We start from the raw sequence: 13,222 nt of genomic DNA on the forward strand, positions 1-13,222 counted from the left end.
TTTTGTGTCACCTGAAATTTCTTCAGGCAACACCAAAGAACAGACTACATTGTTGTTTGCGGGAACTTGCTATGTGAAAATTGATTACTGTGTTTCAACAGTGACAACATGTTAAAGTACTTCATTGGCTGTAAAGCACTTTGGATATTCATTGTACCAGACACTTCATCTTTAAATGGTGTCTTCAGTTAATTGCTTGTTCTTTGAAAAGGAAAGAATACAAAGTCATTCAAATGAACAGAGCAAAGGTACCAGTGAGGGGAGAGGTCATGAGATGAGGGGAGTTCAGGTGAAGATTGAAATTCTGGAAAGCTGGAATAAACAGGCAATTGCTACAAATTGGTGTGGAACTTTGGAGGGCTGTAGACGAAGAAGGGACAGTGATCAAACAAGAAGAGGCATAAGAGGAATGAGCCAGATAGACTTTGGCAGCGACTATTTCGGGTGCGATGGGGATGATAGGACATTTATAAATGGGTAGTGTGATTTTTGGGGTGGGGCAAGGAGTCATGGGCCAGATTCATCGGACCCAGGATATTAATAGTTTCCTCGAGTGAAGCGAATTGAGAAGGCCTTGCCTGCACAGATTGATAAAGTAGTCGTTAGGAAGGAGGTTTGAGCGGATGTTTGCTAGGAAAGTGCTGACATAGTTGGATTGCAGCTGTAAAGCAAATGGATAGGACATGGGCCTATGATGGAACAAGGGGCTGTGGGGTCATAGAGAAGGAAGCAGAACATGAAGAAATGGGAGAAACTTAGGGAAGCAGTAGTTAATTGGGTAGGAAACTGACAAAGGTATGTTGCGGAATGGTGGGATATGGGCAACTGAGTACAGAGATTGGAGTTGAGTTTGCAAGGAAGTTGTAGGTAAAGGGAGCCCAGGTCAAGCATGACTCACAAAATGTACACAGTTGAACACAACGGCAGTCTCTTTATAATTAAAACTGAAAATGCTGGAAGTAATCAGCAATATGGCAGCATCAGGACAGAGAAAAAGTTAACACTTTGGGTTAAGACCTTTCAGAACTGGCGGTAACTTTAAGTTGCTTAAAGATGTACAAAACTAAAAGCTAGCAATTGTGTAAATGACTGTTCTTGATTGGGACATTTGGGAGGGGGAGCACATAGCATATTCAATCCAACAACAACATTTATTCATATAGTGCCCTTGAAGTAATAAAACAAATCCCCACACACATTTCCACCAGACCCAGCGAATAGAATTTGGGAGAACCTGCTATGTGACTTCTCTCCTGAACCAAAGCATTGGTGGTGGTAAGCGCATTACTGCTTTATTAGACCACTCAACTGATGGGAATTGAATACAAGGCCAATACAGCTCCATGCTACTGAGGTATTGAGTATGAACGAGCCATTAGTTCTGAGTCTGCAGATTGCTTCTAACTAGGTTGAAGATACTCCCTGCTTTAGTTCGTTCGTTTTAAACCGGAGAGTAGTGGTAGACAGCCTGCTACTATACATCGCTTTCTGTAATGAAGGCCTTGTTAAATCATTTTTAAAAATCTAGTTGGCTTTCAAACTGGCTGCATGGCAGCCCAATTCTGTCTGAAGAATAAAGCTTTGATTTAGCTGAGAACTACTTCCAACCTTTTGAATGGTAGGGAGCTGACATGAATGGATATTAACCAGTGAACTGTGTAGCATTAAGTGTGGGAGCTATGTATGGTATAAGGTTTATGAGAATAGAAGCCTATGGTTTTTAGATCAACCTGGATGTTACTCTGTGATATAAGACCAGTGTCCATTTGTGCATAGCCTATAAGTTTGAGCAAAAAAAAACAAAAGCAAATAGAAGGTAATTTTTTTTATTGATTTGTAGAGAAAATCTGGTCATGAATCATGCACCTCTTGTGACTCACTTCAGTTGTTCGCCATTATCTGTGGAATAAGACAAGACAGTTACTAGCTTTGGGGTGATTATAGTGGAATGCAACTCCTTCACAGAACAATCTGCTGCTAGAGTGTGGGACTGTAACAGATCCTCTGACTTAGTCTTAATGCCTACTATGTGAGGGGGATGGAGAATTTGGATATTCATTTTATGAACAATCCATTTTGGAAAGCTAGTGCCTTTCACGCCTTTGTCATAGCCTAATCAACTGTAAAGCCCCCATCATCAGAACCTGCTTAGAAGTGCATTACTTTATTTCAACCAAAAATAAACACAAGGCTTCTGGCCCTGATCAGTGATGCCTGGTGGAAAGTGAATTGGGTTATCGTGATGAAGATGGGATTTGGCTCGGCTACAATCTGCTTCATGGTTGAATAGGACTATCATCGCTCACTGACAACGCTGATGTATAAAAAAACCACTTGGGAAAGGCACTAAGGGTTACTGCATCTGTGAAGCTATGCTCCAAGTGTGCTTTAGGAGAGAAAAGGAATGGTAATAAATTGACTTAAAATAAATTGACTTAAAACTGTTGACACAATTTGAGGAATTAGGTTGGAGAATTTTAATTAGCTTGATACTTAAATTTGATGACACACTAAGAAGCAGAGTTGCCATTACTAAATGTAGTTCTCTACTACACAGATGACCTCATTCCTCCTCCTAGCCAGTTACCCTGTTCAAGTCTTCTCTACAATATTATTCATAATGTTGGTTACCGTTTTTGTTACCCTTGCTGAAGTTGTGAAACCAGGACTCAGATTGAGTGATGAAAAATTAGCACTGGAGTTTCCAGGATCACTGAATTTATGCAAAAACTGCCCAAATTCCACCGATTTCTGAGACAACCTTGCTGACGGGAGATTCAACCCCGATTTCCTGCAAGTCATTTGCAGTGGGGGGGGGTTAATGCTTTATGGGTGAATGGCAAGAGAATTTTGGCGGAAGAAGCTTGGAAATAGCACTTGAAATTTATGCATAACGATATTTTGACATGAAATTTGTAAGATTAGTTGCACATGAATTTTCTCTGCAAAGAACTCTTTAACCCTAGTTAAGGATGAAACTGTCCAGGAAATTCTGGTCCTATAATTCCCATCAGCTGCTAATTTCTACTCTCAGCTTTGGTAGATGCCGTCATGAGCTAGAATCATTTAATTGAAACAAAAGAACAGCTTTTGGTCCATATGGAGCGCGCTCCGCAGAATGCACATGGATAAGTAGCGGCATATCCTGGACTTGCTATTTTCTAGCTGTCCCTAGGTATGACCCTGTTCTCAATGTTGCATAGTGGGAGAAAAAACAAAAGTATCATTAAGTTTATAAATCCTAATAGCTTTAGATGTTGAGTCAGACAAACACAATAAGGCAAATTAAAACACCCATAGATGTTCATTTCTGTTGCACCACTGCATCAAGTCCCAACCATTATATCAGCCACTTGCTGCCGTATCTCCAGCGTACCTGAGTAACCCAGTCATTAAAGGCAGAAACACGAGTGAAAACGGTGGGCTTCTTCTTGGCATTGCAACCCAAGCTAGATACAAAACTGGCAATGCCATGCACTTCCCAGGTTCCATCAGTAGTCCGGCAGCTCAGAGGTCCACCAGAGTCCCCCTGTTGAGAAAGGGTAGTGAGTTTCTTAAGTCATACCTGTAGTCATTTGGCCATTGCCTGCTGGGGTCCTATGAGAAATTATTTGATCTAGTTTTACTTGGCTTGTATTAGCATGAAGCCAGTTCTTACTAGCCCATGGTACTGTCCAATCAATCTCATCTTATACCATGCTTTGCCACCCATCTTTTGTTTTTTAACTCAAACTTACAACACAAGTTTGGTGGCTGCGGATGGAATCTACATTCCGAGAGTATCTGAAGAGAAATTCCAACTTCATAACATTCCAGGAGAGAGATCCACTGAAGTAAAATGGTATTTCCTCAGACAGGATAAGGAGGTCTTCAACCATCAACCAACTGACCAAAATGTATTCTATTTGTGATTTTCACAAGAGACAGCATAAACCTATGGTACTAAACCTTGTCAGGATATTAACTTGGCTGAAAAAGCTTCATGCCTAGCATTTCCAGAGCAGACATGATGGGTTGAATGACTTCCTCAAGTATTGTAGCGTTCTATGTTTCTATAATAACAATCTTGTCTCTAACTTAGGAAGGCTATTTTGGCTCCTCCCTTAATGTTTTTTCCACTAAAAATGTAAATGGGCTGTCAACATCCTTCTAACTGTTGACACGAACGCATCAGAAAATTTCCTACTCTAGCTCTTCTTTCTCTGGACCTTAAAATTATGGAGCTTCTTACTGCATTTGGCCTTCCCCTTCTAGAGTCACCAGAATTTTGAAACCCAAGTTCATTGTTTGGCTCTTCTGCTCTTCACACTTTGGGTCTTGCATTGCCTTTTGTCCAAGTTTGTTCAAAAACAAAAGCTATTTTTGAATTGTCATTGTGTTGTTGTGCATTTTTTCCCAAATTACTCACATTGCATCCAGCAACAATGCCATCTCCACCAGCACAAACCATTGTCTTTCTTAAGGCAAAACCCCACCAGTCTGGTCTGGAACATGTTGCGTGATCTACAACCGGCATAAGGGCCTGCTGGAGATTGTCAGCAATGGGACCGTTTGCTGCAATGAGAATTAAATAGAGATGGTTGAAGTCAGCTGTTTTGTTAAAAGAAAATCTCACTCATCCTCTCCCCTCCTTCCCTGAAGATGTTGACTCTTTGGAGTATGGTATCCTGCAGTACCTTACCCAAGTTGCCATTATTCATGTGCCAATCTTAGTGAGTGTTTGCAGGGTACTCAAGGACAGCTGAGCTTAATCCTTTTCTCACCCAGGAGTTGAACAAAGAACTCTTGCCACTGCACTCCAATTCTTGGATTGTTATCACATGTTGACACATAATCTCTTTGTCTTCAGTAAGTGAAAGAATCTATCACAGTGAAGTTCAGACTATAATCCACTAGACACATGTATTGAACACTAAAACAGATAAATGAATGGTATTAAATGCAAATAGGTGGTTCCACACTGTTTATGTGTCCTCAGACTATACATTCTCCATCATTGCAATATGTAGGGAAGTTTTATTGAAGCTTCACAGGGTCTCACTTGGTGAGACCACATCTGAAACACTGTGTACGGTTTTGGTCTCATTTGAAAAAGGAAATAAATGTACTAGCAGTTCAGAGAAGGTTCACTCAACTGATTCCTGGGATGAAGGGCTTATGAAGAAAGGTTGAGCAGGTTGGAAGAAAGAGAGGTGACCTTGTTGAAACATATAAGATCCTGAGGAGACTCGATAGGATGGATGCTGGGAGGATGGTTCATCTTGTGGGGGAGACTAGAACAAGGGGACACAGCTTAAAAATGAGATTTTAAGACAGATGAGGATTTTTTTTTCTCTGAGGGTCTGCAGAACTCTCTTCCCAGGTAGCACGGATGGTGGATCATTGAATCTATTCAAGGCTGAGTTGGATGGATTTTTGATAGACGAGAGAATCGAGAGTTATGGGGGGCAGACAGGAAAGTGAGACCACAGCCAGATCAGATATGATTTTATTGAATGATGGAGCAGGCTCGAAGGGCTGAGTGGCCTACTCCTGCTCCTAAGTCCTGTGTGACCTTTATGCACAGATTGGGAAAGAATAACACTTCCGATCTGGATCATAGTCTTTCCCTATCTTAACTGGGGACTAAACAATATGGCACAGCATGTTGGATTTTCAAGAGTATTCTTTGGAGAGATCAGATCAGATGTTAATATCTGTACAAAGAAAATATTTTGTGTACCACTCACTATAGAGTCGACCCCATCCTGTTACAAAGCAGGGATAGTTGTTGGGAAGCACAGTATTAGGGGCAGGAATGCAGCCCAGCCTTATTGAGTTGCTCAGAGTCACTGGCTTGGGAAGCTTGATGAGTGCAATGTCATACCTGTTGAGTTGAATCAAAAGTCACAGGTTAACACTTTTTTAGCAATAGGAATTAAATATACCACCTCAAAGAGAATATTATTCCTGTAGAAATTTCCATTAACCTTCATGTAAAAGATCATTATTGCCTAACGGAGACTTTTCAGTAAGTTCCGGTTCCTGGAACGGCATACTGTGAAAACTGGTGACTCCATTTCTGTAAGGACTGTGCTGTGTGGCATTGGAATTTGAGTTAAACCCACTCACCTAACAGATGATACTCAATTGCTGTCGGGACCTCTAAATTAAACTGAGGTTCCCATTCCTGGAAATGGTACCTTCTGCTTGTATCTGAATGACAACATATGATAGACTAGTATATCAGCATTGTTAAAACTCATATATGACAAATGCCCTCTTGGTTGAGACGCCACAGAACTATTGGCTGCTGTAGAACTATACCCTGGCATAACCTAATACTGCCAGGATGGGAAAGAATTAAACAAATGACCAAAAATATAGTACTGCAGTAGTTACAATTAATTTTCTCCTTGTAAGGGCAGTGGGGTCCTGTCACTGTCATGATGTGTTTCTCCCAGTTTATGTAGAGAGGACTGTGCAGAACCTCATCAGTCACACGATGACCAGTTTTAATGTAGCTTGATCAAACACCACAACAGCTGAATCAGAAAATATCATGGTGCAGTAAATTAAGTCAGTGAACAGCAGAACGTCCCCACTAACTAAGGCAGCAGGGTGTGAAGTGAGCCTTCAGGAAATGGGCTGTTGTTCCAACTGAGCTCAAAATTCTCCCGCCCCGAAATACAATGACAATGTCCCATAAAGCACCTTGGTCAGCAGGGAGTCTTAACACGTGGAGAAACCCATCATTTAAGAGTCTGAAATTCAAGCAATTGAGAGATTTACAGCCACTTCGTAGGGTTTGGTTTGCACAGAATTAAGTGCACACTCTCTTCCTGTAGGAACGCATCCCACTTGCCTCAATCCCAAGAACTTAAATGTAGGTTGGCATAAAGAAGGCCAAAAATTGTCAAGATGCTACCAGAGTTTCACCAGGTAAAGCCTTTGGATTCCAAATACTTGCCCAGCTAAGGCCATCATATCCATTAGGGTCATGGTTGGACCTAAATCCCAGCTCTCAGCGACAAGTCAACCACTCCACTATTACAGAGCTGGCTGGATGGCTGACCAGCTAGAGTACTGTGGACCTACCTGGCTCACCTATGGGATTGTCAAAGCTGCTGCAAACTGTTAAATTCATAATGGTCAAAAGTTTGTAAAGAATTAAGCAACATTTATTGAAGTCGTAACCGGATTTGTGGAGATTACAATTTTTGGTGGTCGTGATGCAGTCCAGTTATCCCTGAAATCCAGCCAAGATTGATGGGCTGCAGTCTCACTTGAGACTGTGAGGGTCCCTTTGTTAAACAAGTTTGAATGAATTTGCTGTGAGTGCTAACTGGTGCAAATTGCGGCCAATCTTACACAATTAACTCAAAACCCACCACCGGATTTTGAGGTGGCATAAGAGCGATGGGGAAATGATGTGCAACTCGAAACATCATGTAGGTAGAGAGCCCCACCCCCCATGAAATTGGAATTAACTTATGTTGGAATGTACAAGAAATTAAGTTGGTACCTGTACTTACCCAAGAGTAGCAAATGTTGGATTCCATCTCTCATGGACGAATATGTTCCCTGGAGCAATTTCAACTGCAATCGATCCCAGTTCTGTAGTCTTGAGGTTGTGTTTGCCGAGCACCACCCGGTATGTCACGCTCTCGCTTAAACAGGAAAAAAATCAGAACTTTCAGTTCTCTGGTTAGGTATTGCTTTAATCAATAAAGAGGCTTCACCTCTTTGGCATATTGGCATATAATGTGGGACCCGCCAATGTTGAAAAGAGTAGGTGGGAAAACAAAACAATACCAGAAAATGCTGGAAAAACTCAGCAGGTCTGATAGCGTCTGTGGGGAGAGAAACAGAATTAACGTTTCGAGTCTGTATGACCCTTCTTCAGTGGGAAGACAAGATCAGTCAAGGGGTAGTAGTTGTCTAACACTATGCTTAGGTTTAAAGTGCCTGTAAATTGGAGGAGGAAGGGGGAAACCATGTATTTCTGCAGTTTTGAGGTCCTGGGAAAGAATGAGTAAAAGTAGAAGAGAGAATCATTTAGAACAGAAAAAGACCATTCAGCCTGTTGTGCCAGTGCTGGCTCTTTGAAGGAGATATCCAAATAGTCCTATTGCCTGGCGCTTGCTCTTTCCCATAACATTTCTTTCGTTTTTCCTTTTGAAGTGTATATCCAATTCCCTTTTGAAAGTTACTATTCCCCTCCTCCTGCACCCTCATAATCTATGGCACCCTGCTCACCCCTCACAATGAATATCATCTTCCCCACCTCCTCATCTGAAATCGTGCAATGGGCCTTGATTGAAAAACATTGACGTTATAGATGATGTGCGCAGGATGTTGTAATTACAGCTGAGGAGGAACAGCAGAAGGAAGTTTAGGAGAGTGCTGAACTACAGCAGTATGGGAAAAAAATCAAAATAAGTAAAATGGAAGGAAGTGTAGGGTAGCTGTCAAGTGTTGATTTGTTAGTGACTCAACTCACCTGATGCAGTGAGCAGCAGTCATGACCCAGTTCGTTGCAATGAGAGATCCTCCACAAGTGTGATTCCAATTATTAGTGTTTAAATATTGGAGAGAGACCTTGGTGAATTAACAAAAGGAACAAATCATGCTGCGGGATTTGAAACAAAATTCCACCCCTCCCCACACCAAACCAACATATCTATCCATTGTGACATTGTCAAGTCACCCAATGGCTTGGAAATCCAGGTAGTTTCTCACTCCCAGGACCACAGCTAGAAAAACGACAGCTCACCCCCTTCCCCAATCTTCAACATGAGCTGACCATCTGGCACGATTGCTGCAGGTGAGTGCAGATTACTTTTAGTGTTCACCTCCGTAGATGTAGCTGACAAATGGGCCATTCTCACGAGTATAACTTCTTCAGAATAAAATTGCACCCCACCATCTATATTTGTTTTTATAACCGACTTAATATAGAAAAATAAATGTACTAAGGTGCCCTGAATAATTAGGGAGCTCATTAATGAATTTGCAAACAGCAATTTTTGTGCAGTGCTTCCAGAGAAATGGAACCAGAGAGATGTCTTGGAAGTAGATGAAATACCCCTTCCTCACTTTCACCAATACCACCACCAACATCATGGGGTCACTATTGTCCAGAAGCTTAAGTGGGTAGGATCAACACCTTGACAGTGCAGAAGCTGTGCGACAAGTGGATCATCTTTGGATTCACTTTCCACAAAGCTCAAGTCAGGACTGTATTGGACAGGTGGAGGCACAACAATATTCGAGAAGTTTGTCACCATTCAGAACAGAGCAGTTCACTTGATCAGTGCTGTAAGCACTTGGCTCAATATCCACCTCCTCTACCACCATGGTCTCCGTATGTACCCTCTACAGAATACACTGCAACAACTGGGCAAAGTTATTTCAACTGCACCTCTCTCCATGCAATCTCTAACTACTGGGAAGGGCAATAGCAACACTATTGTGGGATCACCATCAACTCCAAGTGATCCTTCAAATGTTACACCATCCTGACTTAGACATATATCCCCATTCACCATCGCTGGGTCAATATCCTGGAATTCCCTAGCTAACATGATCATGACAGCACTGTCCCACAAGGTTCAGTGATAGATGGTGGATGGACAGGCCCACACCACCTTTTCAGGGCTACTAGGAATTGGCAATCGATGGCCCTGAGTAGCATCACCCACATGCCTAGAACAGAAAAATACAAAAAGTCAAGATGGGAGAATATTACTCTCACAAAATAGGAATCTTTCCCCTCTAAGATATAATACCACCTTTGTAATACAGACTTTCTGGTACTGCAGTGCTATTTAAACACCAGGAGATGGCGGTGTTGCTCTTATTTCTAATAAGAGCAGGCTTTTCCCAAGGCTATATACATAGAGTCCCCACTAATTATCTTATTTTCTTGAGTTCTCTACGTGAAACGCCGCAATCTCCATTCTGGGTAGGGCAAGAAAGCAGGTCCTGAATCCACCCCAGCCCGAACAGGGATCAAACCCCAATGCTGTTGGCATCAATCTGATCCACACCAGCCCTCCAGCCAACCGAGCCAACCAGCCCTTCCCTGCCCATGGAGTCCTAGTTGCTGCAGCAAAGCACAGTTTTACATGCATGTTGTAGCTATGGATAGTGATAGTCGAGATCACCATCTTTCCATCACATGGCTGACCAGGAATCTCTCCCGCTTTTACCACCTGCCATTGGCGTGTGTTGGAAGGATTTACAAGTTGATACTCAACCTGTTTGGCCATGTTATGAATGCACCTTCCTTGGTCATCAAGTCTTGGAATAGGACTTGAACCCAGAGCTTCTGGCTCAGAGGTAACTCTTTCGAGTACATTCACAGTTCTTGGCTTTTTTTTTCCCAGGAGTGGGACATGAACCCACAACCTTCTGACTCAAAGGCAAGGGTGCTATGAACTGAGCCACAGCTGACACCTCATGGCTCAGAGGTAGAGGCACCACAAGACCTCCCCCACTCATTATCCCACCCCATTTAAAATGGGCAATCGATTAAATCAACTCGCATGAATCAATTATTGCTAATGTTGCTTCTCACTGTGTTTTCAGTGCACCAGCTATTTTACAGGGTGATCAATAAGTTCAGACCTTATTAAGGTGCAATTGCATTATATAATTAATCAAGTCCGAGCAGATTATTCTTGCACGGAAATATTATGTAGAAATAATTAAGAAATGCTTAAGAGGTCACTGCAGAGTTTGTGGAACCTCCCAATTAAATAGCATGTTCACAACCAAGCAATTTATTTGTAAATTAACTTTGCCTCTAAACGACACCAGTTGTTGATCTCCAATTGCAAATGAGGTAGATCACATTTATTCTCAACGAAGCACAAATAACAAAGGCTTAATAGTTAATAACTAAAAGCAACGGGAAAAGGATTAGATAACGGGAAGAGGTCCTAGTTAGTAGTTGGGGGGTTGGGGGGGATACCTTTTGCTGATACATTTTGCTTTCTATTTTGGAATATGGAAAAGGGTCTCTCACCTGCCATGGCCAGCTGTGGGGCACAGCATCCACACCCCCAACAACCCTGGAGGTCAAAGGTGGAACAGCAGGGGAACCGCACCCATAGGCTGCAAGACAAACATCACTCTCCTTCAATTCACTGCATTTTAGAACCATTAAACAGCTCTTTCCACAAAGTCATATAATGATAGAATCAGACACAAGAACATAAGAAGTAGGAGCAGACCCTCGAGCCCGCTCCACCGCTCAAAAATATCATGCCTGATCTGTTCGTGTTTCGAATTCCACATTCCCATCTAACCCCGTTAACCTTTGACTCCTTTGCTTAACAAGAAACTATCTACCTCTGCCTTAAAAATATTCAATGATCCCGCCTCCACTACCTTCTGAGGCAGAGAGTTCCAAAGTCGCACAACCCTCTGAGAGAAAAAAATTCTCCTCATCTCTGTCCTAAAAGGGCGACCCCTTAAGTTTCAAACAGTGCCCCCTAGTTCTGGACTCACCCACACGAGGAAACATCCTTTCCACGTCCACAGACAACACAGAGGAGGCCATTTGGCCCATTGTGCTGGTGCTGGATCAATGAAAGAGCTGTCCAATTAATCCCACTCCCCTGCTCTTTCCCCACAGCCTTAGTTTTATTCCTTTACAGGCGGTGTTGAGTGATGGTGCTATATATCTGGGCTGGTGTCTCAGAGTGACAAAGAAACACTCTTTGAGAGAGACAAAGCCCACTAACACATTGAGGTTTAAGTCACTATCCTCATTGCATTGCATTGAGTCCGCCTTCAGCACTGAGATCTCTCAGTATATTCAAGGTGAGCTAATGCAATACCTTGTATGTGTTACTGAGCTGTACCGAACAGGAAGTCTGAATGGCCAGTGTGTGCTGACTTCACTCATGCAGCCAGGGTAGTGCAGTTGGTTTCAGGGCCAGTGAGCTAGGAAGGGGACAAATCCGTCAAGGTTGTTACTTCTCATCACTATCCAGGGCTGTATTAGTGTGCAGATGTCAGGTGGAGACAAAGGGGGTAATTTTAATTCTCCGCACCTAGCGGGAAAGGAGCAGGTGAACAGCTGAAACGGGCCAGCTCCATTTCCCACTCTGTTCTGGCTAATCGCCAATTATATTGTTGCTGGTTTTGGCACTGGATGAGTTGCCCATTGGAATCAGGTCTAAATGCTGTCATTAGGATTCCAACGGAATTCTGACCTGGGCCTCAGCCATCCTTCAGTGGGGTCAGCAGAAACAGGAAGTTGCTGGAATCATTCCCAGCATCTACAAGGCACAGGTCAGGAGTGTGATGGAATACTCTCCACTTGCCTGGATGAGTGCAGCTCCCGCAACACTCAAGAAGCTTGACACCATCCAGGACAACCACTTAATTGCCAACCCATCCCACTTGTTAAACATTTACTCCCTCCACCGCCAGTGCACAGTGGCAGCATTGTGCACCATCTATAAGATGTATGACAGTAACTTGTCAAAGCTTCTCCACTGTCCATTCCAAACCCGCAACCTCTACCAACCAGAGGGGTGGGGGAAGTAGACGCATACCCCCATCTGCAAGTTCCCCTCCAAGTCACAAATCATCCTGACTTTGAAATATATCACCATTCCTTCACTGCCACTGGCTCAAAATCCTGGAACTCCCTCCCTAACAGTGTTCTGGGTATATCTACACTGCAGTGGTTCAAGAAGGTGACACTCCACTTACCATCTCAAAGGCAATGGCTGATAACCACTGCCATTGCCAGTGATGCTCACATCCCATGGATGAATGATAAAAAGAAAACCTCCTACAGCCCCTCATCTCTCCCCCAGGCGCTCCCAAACAACCTTCCCCCCATCCCCCATCGACAAGCTGATCTTTCCCTAACAGGCACTGTTTCCTCGCATTCCAAGCAGCCTTTAAATGAGGGCCCGGAAGTGAAAACGCTTGCAATTCAAATCAGCGAGTGCTTTTTGCACCATCCCATACTTCCGCCCAGCTGCCTGGACCCCAGTCCCCCTGCCAGCTCCCCGCTCCCTGGTCCGGAACCCATTCAGGATTATAATTGATGTCAGAGTCAGATTCGGGTGTGATTCTCCCTCCTGTTGAATAGCTGGCTGATGAACCCCATGCAGGTTTATGCGAGGTACCAGACGGCTGACAACGCCCAGGAGGCCACCCCTGAACAAGGAGGCAGTGCTCTCAGGAGTGGACAAAGAGAAAAACAATGAACTAT

At 43.2% G+C, this 13,222-nt stretch overlaps 2 protein-coding genes across 2 annotated transcripts in view; one reads left to right on the forward strand and one right to left on the reverse strand.

Annotated features, from left to right (window-relative positions):
- Positions 1-13,222, forward strand: part of rcc2 (regulator of chromosome condensation 2) — a 70,320-nt gene that overhangs the window by 38,142 nt on the left and 18,956 nt on the right. The gene's annotated exons all lie outside the window — the stretch shown is intronic.
- LOC144690568 (chymotrypsin-C-like) lies at positions 1,812-11,094 on the reverse strand. The gene is made up of 7 exons (XM_078558182.1): positions 11,012-11,094; positions 8,483-8,580; positions 7,515-7,649; positions 5,730-5,866; positions 4,409-4,554; positions 3,377-3,529; positions 1,812-1,899 (listed from the first exon to the last, which is right to left on the reverse strand). Exons 2-7 carry the CDS (start codon positions 8,503-8,505, stop codon positions 1,882-1,884), a joined length of 612 nt encoding a protein of 203 aa, XP_078414308.1. The 5' UTR covers positions 8,506-8,580; positions 11,012-11,094; the 3' UTR covers positions 1,812-1,881.

The sequence above is a fragment of the Cetorhinus maximus genome, chromosome 15 (assembly GCF_964194155.1).
Source record: "Cetorhinus maximus chromosome 15, sCetMax3.hap1.1, whole genome shotgun sequence".
Taxonomy (NCBI): domain Eukaryota; kingdom Metazoa; phylum Chordata; class Chondrichthyes; order Lamniformes; family Cetorhinidae; genus Cetorhinus; species Cetorhinus maximus.